This window comes from Microtus ochrogaster, chromosome 21 (assembly GCF_000317375.1).
Source record: "Microtus ochrogaster isolate Prairie Vole_2 chromosome 21, MicOch1.0, whole genome shotgun sequence".
Lineage (NCBI taxonomy): Eukaryota > Metazoa > Chordata > Mammalia > Rodentia > Cricetidae > Microtus > Microtus ochrogaster.
This window is the reverse complement of record NC_022022.1, coordinates 25745803-25761887: the sequence shown is the minus strand read 5'-3', so window position 1 is coordinate 25761887 and position 16085 is coordinate 25745803. Positions and strand designations below refer to the sequence as shown.

At 43.1% G+C, this 16085-nt stretch overlaps 1 protein-coding gene across 5 annotated transcripts in view; it reads right to left on the bottom strand.

The window, feature by feature from the left end:
• Col25a1 (collagen type XXV alpha 1 chain) overlaps positions 1–10743 on the bottom strand; it is a 383772-nt gene extending 373029 nt beyond the window's left edge. For all 5 annotated transcript variants that reach the window (XM_026784141.1, XM_026784143.1, XM_026784144.1 and 2 more), the window contains exons 1-2: positions 10384–10743; positions 9331–9400 (exon numbers count right to left, since the gene is read on the bottom strand). In XM_026784141.1, the coding sequence (XP_026639942.1) occupies positions 9331–9400; positions 10384–10680 (367 nt within the window). In that variant the 5' untranslated portion in view covers positions 10681–10743. The remainder of the gene's footprint in view (positions 1–9330; positions 9401–10383) is intronic.
• Between the last annotated feature and the right edge of the window lie 5342 nt (positions 10744–16085).

Sequence of the window (16085 nt, the reverse complement as noted above, 5' to 3'; positions counted from 1 at the left end):
TGGATGGATGGATGGATGGATAAATGAATGAATAAGCTGAAGAATGCAGGAGAGAGTCTATTTTATGCTAGCAAGGAGAGAGAGAGAAGAAATGGAGTAGCCTGACCAGAATAGGGAGCCAGGTCTTCTGTCTTTGTAGTTCTGTAGACATGCGTGCTGTTCTAACAGCAGAGACTATCCGGGCACCACCATTCCACCGAGACCCTGCCAGAGCATCTCACCTCTGCCTAGGCATGTGTTTGTGCTTACTCTAGTTTCCAGAAATCCAGCTACGGTTATTAATCTCATCACATCTCATAAGCGTGAAGCCAGTGTAACTGTTTCAAATGCTAGTAGCACATGATTACAGTTAAACAGAAGTGCAGACTGGTAACAGATTGAAAATGATGGCGAAGGTGATATATGATACACATCAGGCGCTATGCAACTGATTACAAAATTCCTCTGTCTGTGCTTTCTTCCTGACGATTGATGGTGGGAACAAGGGTTTTCTGCTGGAAAAAAAAAAAATGAAGGTTTAAAGTAAAACATACTCTGAGTCTAAATCATTGTGGGGTTACATAGAAAAATGCAAAATATACCCCGATCTCTCAATCCATGTATATCCTCTGCTATAAAAGTAAATTAGCCATTTTTATATTCAGAAAATGGCAGCATAAATTTTACCAGTACGCATTGCATTCCTCATTGAGAACTTGATTGCAGAAACAATCCTGATACTCAGGAAACAACCCTTAGAAGTAGTTAGAATTTAGAGCCTTAAATAACTCGTCACAGAAGGAAACCAAATACAAGAACGTAAAAGCCTCAGTTTCTTTGCGGATGTCATTTCTCAATGCTAGAGGTCCTCTTTTATTAAAAACTTCCAGCTGCATCACATGAATTGTAGGAGCAGGCTTACTGTTTCAGCTGTGGGCTGAGAATATAACAGCATCGCAACCAGGGGAAGCGAAGTTCAGAGATAATGGTTTGGTTGTGTTTTCTTTGTAGCTTATGATGCCTTTATTTGGCATATGATCTTTCTAGCCTTCCTTACTTAATCATTGTCCCATCCTTGCGGTTTTCTGGATAGCTGACTTCTCTCATAAAGCAGCTAACTAAAAAACAAAACTTACTCTCTCATCTAGAATTCCTTGAAGTTCGCAGTTTGAGATTCATGCTATTAAGAAAAAAATTGCTCACCACTGACTTTTACAGTTCTCCTGCGTGTCCTCCAAGACTGCTGGGGGAGGTGCTGTACTCAAACAACTGCCCGTAACCTGCTGCTCATACAGGAACAACAGTGCTGATGGCAGCAGACACTCAGTTCAAAGGCAGGGAGAGGATCATCTATTTCCCTTTCTGCAGCGCTTGTTACAGTGGGGCTAGAGACATATGTAGGCTCTCTCTGTGCATGGAATTGCAAATCTCACCCATGATTAGATAAAATACCGCTAATTTCTAGAGATTCTTACTGTCATTCACGGAGTCTACAACCCATGTTAGTATGCAAATTCCAATGAATAGTCATGTCCATTCAAACAATTTCTCTATTGTAATTTAACTCCATCATTTCTAGGAAGGTTTCTCGTGTAGAATTCTGGAGATGAGTTCTGTGTTGACAAGTGCAGTAGATTTCTAAACAGAGCTGCCAGGGTAACTCTGACCATAGCGCTTTCAGTAAATTTTCTAATAAGGTCCCATGGAGTCCTAAGATTAGTTATGGAATATTACTTTATGCAAAGGTGAGTTGCATTATGTTAATGCTGCATAAACATGCTTGAACAATGTAAAGATGTGTTGCTTTGCCTGTCTAAGGCACCTGATTGGCCAAATAAAAAGATAAACAACCAATAGCTAGGCAATGGAGGGATGGGTGGGACTGGAGGGTAGAGAGAATATTTAGGAGGAGGCATCTGGGAGAGAGAGAGGCGAGAAGGGAGATCAGGGAAGAAAGAGGAGAATATGCCCAGGGCCAGAAGACAGGCAGCCACCAGACAGACAGACACAGAGTAGGACATACAGAACGAATAAAATGTAAAAAAAAAAAAAAAAAAAAAAACAACCCTGAGGCAAAACATAGATGAAGAGAAATGATTAAAATAAAGAGCTAATTGGGACAAGCATAAGATAAGGTCACACATTCATAACTAATAATAAGTCTCCATATCATGATTTAGGAGCTGGCAAGTGACCCCCCAAAAAGAGCCTGTTACAAAGATTCTTTGGAGACGCCCCAGGGACCCCATGAAGGAAATGGTGAGCAACAGAAAGTTTTTATTCTTATATTTAAAATGTGGAGACTAGAGAGGGAGGCCAGGGGCTAAGAATGTGCACCTTCTCTTGCAAAGAACCGGACACTGACACAAGGCAGCTCATGCCTCCTGTGGCTTCAGTTCCAGGAGATATGGCACAGTCTTCTGGTCTCTGTGGGCAGTCACATGTATGTGCACGCATGTGCACACATATGCACATGCACACACACACACTCATGAATGAATAAATCATTTTTAAAATGGGCAGCACATTTAGTTTGTTTTACATGTATCAGGGTTTGCATAGGTTATATGTGTATGAGCATGTGTGTTATGTAAAGATGAGTCAGAAACAGTTTGTAGAACCTGAACTAAGTGTTGTAAAGAATGGCAGGCATTCTTATAATATAGAAGACTGGCGCTCTTAAAAATCTAAATTATTAATAAATGAACATAATTTTAGCATTTCTAGCTACTAATGCCACTGTCTATTAAACATGCCCCTATGGGGGAAAAAAAGATGACTTGATGATAGACCAAGGAATTAAATGTGAGGTAAAATCAGAAATATGTCAATTCTCACATGTTCAACTCAGGCTGAGGCGGACACTCCAGAGACAGTGACATCAGAAGCATGACAGCAATCCCAAATTATTCTGGAGCCTATGAAATCTGAAGCTAAAACTCCCCATTTGACAACTTCAATTAAATTTGGTTCATTTTTTTTTCTAAATATTAGAATACCAGCCCAAAGATCAGAGCTGTGAACCTATCTACTTAACAGTCAAGCTCTGCCTAAAATAAACGCGAAATTGGGGGCTAGCAACACAGCTCAGTTAATAGGGTGTTTTCTAATATACATCACACAAAACCAAATGTAATCTCAAATGTAATAAAGATACTTCAAATCTTAGAGAGATTTCTTCCTTCCTCCACTAATCTTTTTTGTTGCAAACAGAGGTCAAGGAATGGATGTCCGCAATGGATGTAACTGGAAAAGGAGAGTGCAGAATGGGCTACGGGTGTCGGGGGAGGGGGGCTGCTATTCAACTCAGTTCCTCCTCCTTGTGGTCGCTAAGAGGAGGTGCCTGCTCTTGGTGTCACTTCTTCAAGGAATTCTATCCTCCAGTGACCTACAGAATAGTCATTTGAAGGAATTAGAACACCAGGGAGAAGTGCTCACTTCTAACTCCTCGGAGAGTTTCCTTTAGCATCCCATGCTTAGCATTTACTCCTTTATAAAGCCACATTTTAAGCAGGTTATTTTTTTCCTATGTAGAACTGCAGAACAAATCCCAAAAGATACCAATAAATATCCATGTCTGGAAATAAGGCATTTGAGCAAACCGCAGTCTGTTCTAAACACAAATTAGGGGGAGGGGCGAAGAGCGTTAAATACTGCGGGACGTAAAACCATGGCACAAAATTTCACCCATATTGGCAAACCGAGGAGGGTGGGGATGCCTCCGTGTTTAAACCAGACTGACTCACGCCTTGTTTTCACATTCTCAGCTTCCATCAAACTAATGTTTATGAAGGCGTGGGAGGGAACGAAAACACTTTTTCATGGTCATTCTTGGACGGCTTCCACTCCAGATAGCAGGCTGATGCTACTTGGGTAAGTGTCTAGTGGATGACCCTGGGGCAGGAAACGCCCACTCCCTCCCTCCTCTCCCACCCCGTGTAGAGCATTCTGGTCCTGATTCTGGCACGTCTCCTTGCATGCTCCCCTCTACCTAATCCTGATGCTGATCAAACATTCCTTCTCCATTCCCAGACCTAAGCCTGCCAGTCAGACCCTGACGTCATCAGCAGCGTGTGGTTGCTTCTGCACAATGACAAGGCAGTCGGAAGCAGAGTAAGTCACTGTAGCCCTAAGAGAGGACATGTTCCTAAATCTCGCAAGAATGAGCAAGAGTGAACTGGACTCTGTGAAGAACTGATACCTTTCTCTCTGATAACTCCCATTTCCTCGAAACACTAAGAAAAAGAATATAAAGAAACAGCCTGTCCGCTTATAGACAAGAGCAGAAAACAAGAAGTTCAACACCGGAGTGCCACTTCAAGAGGCGATTTGTCCTTGGTCCTTTGGCTGGGGCATTTTGCCAGCTGTCACTACAAGACCAACTGAAAGTGCCACACCCAAACTGTTGTTCTCATTAGACCCAAAACAATTTAACATGAATGCCTGGAGGCACTGGCATGTCACGCTGTGTTGTTTCGTCTTACAAGAGAAGAATGTCTGTCATTCTCATTAAATAATATTTAAGTATTTGCATTCATGGTCCTACAAACTGCTTCTGCTGCTCCTTTATATAACTAAGAGCTATGCATTATGACTCTTCCTTAACGTACTCCATTTGTTATACAGACTCTTTTTTAAAGGGGTTGGGGTATAGCCTAGATGAAATATTGGTAAGAAATAGTTTTCTATACTTTATCTAAGAAAGGTAATCTAAGGATTCTTCTGAAACCACGGGAAATGATGTCCTTCAGCCAGACACCTGTGTCTGTCTCACTTACAGTTAAGAACAGGAGGTTCCTCAATTTGTTTACACATACTCCTGCTTCATATATAACCATTTCTGTAGAGGTGGAAGGAATTCAGAGACCTCAGAGAATATCAACTGGTCTAAACCTCTTCTGTTTGGCTGTCTGCCCACCCCCATTCTCTATCAGCTTATCCATAGAAGCTCTTTCACAAACATCCCTGACTTATCCATACTTTTATGTAAGTCACCAAAAGCGAACCCAAGACAAAATTCTATCCACAGAATGAGCCAACTGATTCTCTCATCTTAAGATTAAATTTTACAGAGGCCAAGACACAAATGCCAGCCCGATCTTCCAGGCCCCACTACTGCTAAGTCAACTGCTCTGCTAACCAGAGCTTTGATGGAGAAGATTTTTTTGGTTCATTATCCTGGAGTTTCTCCAAAGCAAAACCTTTCCAAAATAAAGCTTCTATCGAGTTCACAAGTGAAGTAACTGTGAGCTGTCAGGAGACAAAAATGATAAAACTAGACTGCAGTGGATGGGGGCCCAAATATAAATTTATCACAGACCTTAAAATGGGTAAAATATAAATGATACCTCAGTAAAGCTACTAAAAATAAGTCTGAAAATGAGTCAGATAGGTAAGCTATCTATAAATATCTGATACCAAAACTTCAAAGATACTTTTGACTATCCCATGCCCAAGTAAGCCCCAGTCCTGTGGACTTCAGCCCCCACTTCACCTAAAATGCCCAAAATTCTCCCTGTAGTGTTGATAAAAAATAACTTAAGAGACGAATGTAAATATCTGTAAAGAACCAAATGTTACTGGTACAGCAACAAGAGAAACTCAAGTATGATTATCTGTGTGGATGATCTACATACATATCTGCACAATTAACCATAGTTCTAGTTCAAAGCTTGATGTTAGACACTGGGCTCGGAGCAAGCATCTCAAAGATTCTTTCCCACCTATATCATGTATCTCTGTGAACTAGAATTAGATAACAGAGAAAATAACAGGCTTAAGGGTCTGGCTCAGCAGTGTAGCTTATTGGTGAAATGTTTGTAGAGCATTGAGACAAAAAGGTAACAACACACACCCACTAAAACATCAGATTGTTTACAAATACCATCTCCCTATGAGAAAGGCTTTTGTGTGTGCATGCGTGTGCAAATGTGTGTGTACACATGCATGTGTGTGCTTGAATGTGTGTGTCTATATGTGTGTATGTGTGTGCGCATGTGTGTGTACGCGTGTGCTGTTTTCAGATGAGGAAGTGGAACAAATCTGGTTCTTTAATTCAACCAAGGTCAAGGTCACACATTATCAGTAGCAGATCCAGAATTCCACTCCAGAGATATTCTGCTCTGAAAGTTCATTGTCTGTGCCTCATTAGATCTTGGACATCCCATTCCCTCAGATACACACATGAACCCTCACCTTGGCTTTAGTATATTAACTATTTTCCCCAGCTCCCTCATCTATAAAAGCAGATTGCTTGCAGTTGACTCTCCAAGTTGCTATGAAAATCAGAATACATCTCTTATATTTAAAAACTATTCTATAAACAGCTCATCGTTCTCCCAATACCCCCTTCCTGTGAGAAAAGCAAACCAAGCAGCTTCAACTGTTATTACTTCCCTACAGCCCACCTGGAGAAACCCGGCACAAACCGTGGCCTAGCAAGAGTCCTTGGAGTGAATACAAACAACACAGCATTGCTTTTTCGCGGCCAGCCTTTGGCTCTGTTACTGAGACTGTCAACAAGAGTGTCAACTTCAAGGGGTGGGCATCTGTCCACAGGAACTGAGCTGAGGTCACAGACTTGTCTAGCCTTGTCCTGCCAACCGCTGTCATTGTGACTTCTCTCAGCCAGTGACCCACAGCTAGGGCCACCCCAGGCGGGAAGCGCTGTGTCCCCTTCTAGTCCTTGGCTGGCCCGCTCATCCCCTAAGACAACATCTCACTGACCATACTTCACAATCGTTCTCTCCAGGATGTAGCGTCTTTATTTTTAGAACGCCTGATGATCATCCAAGCAGAAGGGCGTGCTTCCAGAACAGTGATGATCTGGTTCTGTGCACTGGAAGGTACACACACCTTCCAAGTGTTACTGCTCCAGAAGCCAGGGAAAAACTGATGTGATGTGGGGCTCTAGTGGTGATGAGGAGGTAAAGCAGCTGTTCCAGAGAGCCAACCCAGGCCGTGGGGGGAGGAGGGGAAGCCTAGGAAATCCCATTTAAATTCTCGTGTTATAATGAAAAACGCTCCAGTGTAATCTTCCAAGATAACATAAGTCCAACTCTAAATGCGGTAGCTTTCTCCCAGATCCAATGATAATTAGGTTGCATTAGACATCACGAGTGGTGACGTCTTCCCGGAAAATAGAATGCAGGCTATAGACATCACTTCTCAGCACTGTACCAAACTCAGTTTAAGAATTCAGCGAATTAAACACTAACTACTTTACACAGAGCTAACAGAAGCATTGCGTACCAAAAGGTCTGGACTCTAAGCGGTGTGCTCAGTGACTCTCAGTACCAGGTGTCTTAGAAGTTAAATCCCAAGCGGTGATGAGGTGGTTGTGTTTAATCCTCTGCTGGAAATGTGACTTCCTTACATATCTGACTTCTGGGTCTGCACCAACTCAAAACAACTAAGAACAAAAGCTACATGTTCAAATGCTAGCTCCTTCTCGACCTTCTTCTAACATAAGAGGTAACCTCAATGTTCAAACATTCATATATATTTTTCACATATAATATAAATTTACAAATATTTACATATTATATACTTATTATTACTATATATAATATATAACATATATGCATTTCCCCTGTGTACTGGCGGGGGGGTTTAGGCCTAGGGTCTCACAAATGCTAGGCTAGTGTTCTAAAGCTCAGCTATATCAGGTATCCAAACATTTTTTGTAGGCTTTTGATTTTAAGAATGTATTTAAGTTATAGCCCAGGTAGGCACTGAACTTGCAATCCTCTTGCCTCAACCTTCTGCATAGCTGGAATAGAGGTCTTCACCAGCATTCCAGCAGTGTTTTCCTAACTGAAAGCGTTCATTTGAAAAAAAAATATATAATCCCAGTATGGTGAACAGTGTAATTGGACGGATAATTGCTGTGCCGTAGGACCAGTGAGGTGGCTCAGGGGGTAAAGGCACTTGTCACCAAGCCCGATGGCCTGGCTTTGATACCTGGGATTCACTTGGTGGAGTTACAAAGCTAACTCCTGCAAGCTTTCCTCTGACTTCCATACACATGAGGACACACGTGTGCGCGCGCGCACGCACGCACGCACACACACACACACACAAAATGTAATTTGTAAAGTTTTTTTTAATGTATATGTTATACAACCCAGTGTCCATATTTTAAACTGATGTGTGAAAGATGGCAACTGTGTTGACTGTGTCAAACACATTTAGGATATTAAGGAGATAAAGGAACTAGCCTTTCCATATACAGTCATGTACTTCTTAACAGGGAGAATTGTGTTAGACAATTTCATACACTGCACTTCATAAACTGGAATGACTATACTATCAATACATGATGTAATCTTATAAGACCTCTCTATCCTACACTCTGTGATCTCTCATTGAACAAATGCAATTAGGCAATAACTATCTACATACTAAGTATCATATTCTTGAACATTATACAAAATGTGAAAAGTCACTTAAATGCCTGATAAAAGAAACTAAATGTTCATAAATGAATACAGCGTTTATCTGAGAAAACATTAACACTCGTGGGGTTTGACGACCATCATCCAAGATCTTTTAAATTGCTAAATCTACAGATAAATGCCGAGTCTCAGAGATCTGTGAAAGGAATTACAATTACCCTGGTTAGATGGGGTGTGGGGTGCTTCTCACTGATACCTCTCTTCCCCCTCCTCTTAGGTACCGCCATTAACATAGTTCCCTAAAACTGCACACAGATACCGTAAAAACATAAGGACCCATCCTGAAAGGCCATTGAGAGTGCAATCATTTGTAATGGGAGTTCAAGATAAAGAATATTCTTAGCATTGTCTTCTGCTGTGGGGGCAGGGCAGAGAGCCTCTTTGATAGGACAGAATACAAGCCAGTGAGGAACGATAGGTGATTTGCATGTATAGCTATATACCAAAGGCAGGCAACAAACCTGCCATGATGTAGCATTAGACACCAGGGATTTCAGAATCTAAGAGTTTACAGACATTTTCACACACATATGCACCAAAAAATGACATTATTTAATAATATCATGGAAGACTTCCAATCTGTGACTCTAAGAACTCTGTCTTTGTATATCATCTTATCTATATTATCCATGTTGGTCATATCTAGCTTTCTCGTTTTACAATAGCAGACCTTAGTATCCTGCACAAAATAATAGTGGAGGGGGGTTGGCCCTCTTTTGAACTGAGACATGTTGGTTTTATTAAAGCAGGTTGGGCCTGCATTCTTTCTTTACTATTATTACAGGTAGAATTGACAGCACAAGACCGTGTGTGTGTGTGTGTGTGTGTGTGTGTGTGTGTGTGTGTGTGCTTGTTCAGCTGTGGAGGAAACACTGTTAAACGAGGTCTGTTTTACCTGCTGGGCAGTTGCACTCTGAAGGTGCCTCTCTGGCGATCCTTATTTTAGCCATGTGTTCATAGGATTTCTGTGGGAAAAGCAGAGGTATTAGCACAATCATCAGTAGCGCTGACGAGAACTGGACTCTTAGGGACTCTCTGGCTACATGCCTGATTTCCCAGCATTCAATAGCTTGCATAAGGAATGTTTACATACGCACTTGGACACTAATCAAAAAGTAACCGTATCCAAATCCTAAAATAAGACAGTGACCACTGACGTGGTAGCAGGATTGCAGGGTTTTGGCTAATATTTTTCTCGAGTCTCCACCACCTTCTCCTCCGACCCAAACACAGGCAGTCAGTGCAAAACCTGGCAGTGGAACACCGCAGGTCTGAAGATAAGGTGGGCCAATAGCGCACTTGTGGATAGCAACTGCTAAACAGCCTCTCTATTGGAAGTAAATTCCTCAAAAAAGCCCCTAACTTGAGTTGAAATGAACCTTGAAGATAATGTGTTTCCTTTCAACTCTCAGCGTTAATGGCTCAGCTTTCTTCAATACCTGCACAGCATCCTTTGCCAAATAGAAAACTTTTTAAGTGTTCGAACATGGAAAGATTCGAAGAGTGAAATTTATGACTTTGAATCTGTATAGAATTGTTTCACTTGAAAGTGATTATCGTTTGTATATTAATAACACTTTCTAACCTTTACCTGGGAAGGTGATAGGAGATCTTATGTTTCTAACGAATATTCTCCGTAGAACTGAGAGACAAGAGGCTCCAGAAAACTAAAAGAAATGAAATGCTCGACCCCACACTCCCACTACCCAGGCCACCCTTCCCTCTTTTAGACCTCCATACATGTTTAGCATGCAAGAACTGAGGGAGAGTGAGGGAAGGGTTCAGCTACATATCTATCAATATTCAAGCTTCTTAAGACACATTCCATACTCGGTACCCACAGTCAAACCAACTATGCAGCCAGTAAGGGCTGAAGTTAGCCCTGCACGCAGGACTCACACCTGTGCCAAACAGTATCCACGTGCAAAATACCCCCAACCTTTCACACCTGAGCCAAGAGACGCTCCACTTTCTCCTGAACCATAGCCTTCAGCTCATCCATGATTTCAGGCAGCGGACGAAAGGAAGGGGTTCCTTTGGCAGATTCAAGAGCGGCAATCCTCGCCTGGAGGTCGTTGGTTTTCACCCCAAGATACAAGCAAAACACCACCGCAACCACTGACAAGAGGGTCGCCAGGGCCGCGCACGAGGCCATGGTGCCGGCACAACGCTGTCCCAAGGGGCGCGGATCTTCTGATCCAGGTTCTCGTCCCCCTCCTTTTCCTGCAAGCTTCTTTACCAACATCGTGGCGGGATCACCAGTCTCCACTACGCCTTCCACCCTCTACCTCCTCCAATAATCTTAGAAGGAGAGGAAGGGCCGATTCCTCCAAAGTTCAGTCCCTGCGGCTGCACAACTAGTTGGTGGAGTCGGAGCCCCGGGTCGGAGGTGGACCTGAGATTGGCTCGGCGTCCGGATCAGCAGCTGTGGACCATTCTGCTGATTCTCCCCTTCCAGCTGAGAGTAAAGAGGACCCTCCGGCCGGGGGTTGTGTGGCGCCGGGGGTCACAGCTAAAAAATCAAACCCAGCAGGGCAGCTCTTCTGACCCCTCAAGATCCGACACCTCCTTAGTGGTCCCCCGCGCAGAGGCGCAGGGTTCGCGGGTCTCTCTCCCTGCTCCGACCTGTTGCGTCTGCCTGCCTATCTCTACCTATTCTGGGGCTTTCCACGGGCCGACCTGTCTCCCACCTGGATCAGTTCAAGGCCGAAAAGAAAAAGAAATGCAGAGGGACGCGGCGAGAGCGCGGTCCCCGAGAGGTAGCAGAGGGATAGAGGAGAGAGAAGAACCGAACGACCCAAGCAGCAATCGCGAGCCGCGAGGCCCCAGAAGTAGCTCCGCAGCCTCGCGTGTGCGAGCCTTAAATACCCCGGGATGCTCGTGTGTGAGACAGTGCGCGCGCGCCTCGAGCACAGACCGCCCCCTCCCGCAGGAGCCTCCTTATTAGCATAATATATTCACCTTCGCCCAGCCCGCTGGACCCACGAGAGGGCGGGAGCGCGGGTGGGAGCGGAGCGGGAGGTCCCTATTAGCATAATATATGCAAATAGCTTCAGCAGCCACCGTGATTGGCGAGGAGCTTGGAGACCCTTCCCCTCCCGCCACCGTGTAACTTCAGCGTCCCCTAAGGCCACCTCTCCGGCTTTAGCCAGGGGGCCGAATAGAGGTCTGCTGCTCAGAGCGACTTACACCGGCTTAGCCCAGCGCCCCCTCTTTATTTGGGTTAAAAAATGGAGGAATGGCCTCCTGGAGGGGAGAACGGGAGCAGAACGCTCCAGCTCTCCAGATCCTCACTCAAAGGCAGCCGCAGGAGCTCCTCCATCTGACCCTAAAGCGACGTTTTCCCTCCTCCTTCAGTTCTTTCCCACATGCCCAGAGGCAAAGTGTCTGGCTGACGTCTGCAGGGTACCTTCCCCACTTCCCTTCCTTCCCACGCCTTGCAGCAGATTCTCCAAGCGACAGGGGAAGCTTTCTCGCCCCTCCCCCGTTTCCTCTTGTCTTGATGCTGTTTCCCCCCAGCTCTGGGTTCCTACTCTATACTAGGGTGCTAATGTGTTTTCCTGATTCTCTGGTTTGTGGGATTGAAGGGGGGAGTGCTTGAGGCACACACGTTTCTCCGGATTTAAGAAAGAGCAAAGAATGAAGTCAATTTTTCCTCTTCCTTGACTCTCAGTTTGCTCTTCCCTCTGGATCAAATTACAAAGTCTTTAACGGGATTATCCCCCCCCCAATTGATAACAAGTAGCATTTTTGCATCCAATTGACTTGGGAGAACAAAATAACCCTTAACTCTAACCTCCTAAAGACCTTCCTCATTACCTTCTCATCTTCTCATCAATTCCTTCCATATTCCACTTAACCTCCACTGCTTAGTTTGTTTGTTTGGTGGGTGGTGGTGGTGGTGCTGCTGGTGTTTAGCAAACCTTTTTTTAGCCAGGCCTCTCAATGTTTGCTCACCCCTTGAGTCCCGTATTACACTATCTTTCCTTCTAAGTATACTCTCCCCAGTAGAATTCCTATTTATCATATTTTAGCTACTGAACAATAAATGTATATACCGAACCCAAACCTCCTGAGTCTCGAATCACACAGCCAACCATTTGACATTCATAGATCACTAACAATTACAACTTAACCTATGTTATTCCTCCAAGCTCTGCTCATTCCCCATTTTCCTGCTCAGTAGGAGCCATCCTGACTTCTCACCCTCCTCTCCATGCTACCCTAAATTCCTTCAATGCCCCCGTCATCCTTAGACTGTAAACCTTAATGTCTCAGACGTCCCTGCCTTGTCCCTGCCATCTTACCAAATGCATTGCTCATGCTGTCCCTCTACAGACCAGTTTCTAGAAATATGCAAAGAGAATAAAGGTCTTTCAGTTCAGACAGTCACAGTTTTCCATTCCAATGCCAATTTTCCATTCTGATGCCAACAGAAGGGCACACAGTTCTTATGGATGATGTCGTGTTCTGTGGAAGTTGGCCGTGAGAGGGTCCTTCAGCATCTCTCCTAAGCTCTCAGAATGATCAGAACTCACTGGAGAGATGGAGTTGGAATTCTGTGGATTTGAGGCCTTTATCCAGAGGATTAGGTTTGCTTTATGTCTCTGGTGGGTGTGATATCTCAGAAACGTGCCAGCCATTAGCACTAAGATTTCAAGACCCAGAAGGTTCTCTGTATCAAGCTCAAAGAATGCATGGATCAACAAGGCTGTGTGCTCTGCGCCATGTTGTTGTTCTATAGAGTTGACAGAGCATTGTTGCTTTGACTTCTGCATGGAGAAAGATACAAGAAAAGGTTAAAAGAGCTCTAAAAATTCTATGGTTCTGCTGACGCCAATTTGCCTATGACTCGTATCAGTACCAAACAGCTGGTTGATGATCAAGACTATGATGCAAAGAAAAATACTGTGCAAATGTATACAAAACACACACACACACACGGCGGTGGGGGTAGGTGCATGCCCCAAGTTCCAAAGTCTGTAAGTGGCCAAATATTTGTAGATGAAGTTAAGGATCTTAAGATGGAAAGATTTTCTATGTAACCATAAAGGTCCTTATAAAACAGAAGCAGAATTTCAGGGGGAGAAGAGATAAGTCAACAGGAACAGGGGTTCTGGGTGCAAATACTGTCTTTGAAGATGGAAGAGGGCTAATGCCTCTATTCTAGAAGCATGGAGTGGGTTCTCCGCTCCAACATTCAAAGGAAAGCAGCCCAGCCAACACCTGGAACTGAGGAACTCTGACCACCAGAACTGTATTTACTGGTTTGTTTTGTTTTAGCTTGCTAAGTTTGTAGTTATATGTTCTGATGACAAAATAACAATAATCAAAATCACAAGGAAACAGTCTTTATCTGTACAGACAGCATCAGAAGTTGCCCTGGACCCACCCTAAGGCCTAAAAGGCTAAGAAGTCATGCGAAACTGAATTCCTACACCCCAAGGATTTATGTGTTGTCTACACACTGGTGTATTGCCTAAGAAAAACTCAAAAATTCCTACATCCCAAGGATTTGTGCAAAATAAATGTGTTCGGTTTTTTTGGTTTTTTTTTTTTTTTTTTTTTGATGCCTCATGAAATGAGACAATAACAGTCACTCTCCTCATTGTCCCTATTGACAGAACCAAGACGCTCACTCAGAACTCGTATAATTGCTGGAATAGCCGACACCAATCCTCAGGTCATCGGGTATGAGGAACAAATCAGACCTCTGACCCACAGGCATGGTGGAAAGATAAAATGAAAAGGAAAATGACTGAGAGCAAAAGCAATAAAACAGAAGAAATGGGTTGGGTGAACAATGAGTTACTTTATAATTTAAGAAGGTATGATCTATTCCAAGCCTCAAGCAGCTGATTGATACTGTGTGTAACGCATAGAAGTAAGAAATCTGCACATATTTCAAATGAGAACTGCTCACATATATTTAGAAAGATTATTGACATATGAGAGTTGCTTGGATAATCCTATATTTTTCATGTGGGTATAATTACATTCTTTTAAAAAAGACTTTAGTTTGGGTTTAAAATACCTTTCAACATCATTAATTCTTGAGACTAAATTTCTAGAACCCTGGCTTTGGCCACTGTGCCAGCAAATCTATCCAGCCGGAGCACACATACCCGGAGATTCCTGCCTTTCTCTGTATACCCGCACCACCTGTTGTAACCTCTAAGTGTCTTAATAAAGAAAATGATGGAATAAATTGCGCATGGCATCACGTGCCGCTCTTAAAAACTTCAGAGGAGAGCATGGGCCCACACGGTCACCTCGCAGGAAGGCAGCTTCACAAAGAGAGCAGAGCAAGCTGGAAAGAGTTGAGAGGACCGAAGCTTACAAGACACTGTTCCTCTCGAGCCAGGCAAGTTTCAATAAATCACAAACAAATTATAAATATCTTTCAGGGCAGACCAGTAGAAAAGATGTACTTGGCTCCGAGTGACAGCTGAAAAATTCCCTTTCAGGCAGATCAAGGAACTGATCCCATTTGCACAAGCCCGGTTAAGCAAGGGGCTTACAGCTGTATGAAGCCAATAATCTGGCCGGTGCATACCCTGTCGGTTCCCTGGGCTCTGTGAAGCCAATGTTCACTTTGTTGTTTCGTCACGTTTGGAGGGAGGGAATTCTCTTCTTAAAGTTTGAATAGCCACGTATTAAACCTACCTGATGGATTTTTTTTCTCCAAAACTCACCAGTTACGTTGCTGAGGAAAGAAGAGCACGTGTTTTGTCAAACTTACTAACTCATCTGTTTTGTCAAGCTTACTAACTCTTCTTTTTCATGCGATACCATAGAACAGACATGCTCATGTCATTGAGTCAGCCCACAGCTGAGAGCCCAGAAATCAAAGACATGACCCAGTCTTGACAATTAATAGTGAGAGGCTGAGAATAAATGACTTAGCTTCTTTGTACTTGGGTTTTCCCCATCTATACAATAAGGATAATAATTCACTAACCATGAGGATCTTAGACTAGGAGAAAATGGCATAGGAGAAAATGCATGCAGAGGCACAACATAATGGTAGGCATTACGTGCAGCGGACGCTTTGGTTCTTATTGACACTATTATTCTTCGCATTTGAAAGTGCCAGTGTACCTAACCACACACACTGGTAGGCAAGAGCAATACCCAGGCTTACTTTGATTTTTTTCATTCCTATATCACGATTTCAGTCCTACTTCAGTTTAAAAGAACAGGGTAGCCTCAGGCCCACCTTCCAGTTGTTGGATTATTTGAGATATTCCCTGTGCTGAACAACTCTTGGTATATCTATCATACATCATTTTTGATCTGTTGCGCCTAGTCTAGAACTTCATACAAATAAAAGCATGCATTATATGTTCTAAAATATCTGGAATCTTTTGCTCAACATGGTCTTGGAATTTACCCATGGTTTTGGGACTTACCCTTTTATATGATATAGCATTTTCTTTTCAATTGTTGTTTTTACACTTTGTTAACTTGTCAGTAAGCACTTGAATTGTTTCTAATATTTTTCTATGTGGTTAATCTATGAGCATTTATCCATGTATCTTTTTTATTCTGTGTATTTTAAAAGTATAAATAATCATTTCGTGTATAAATAAAAAATTCGCTAAGACTGCTTGCAAAGAACAAGCTGGGAATAGAGCTCTTTCAGACAGC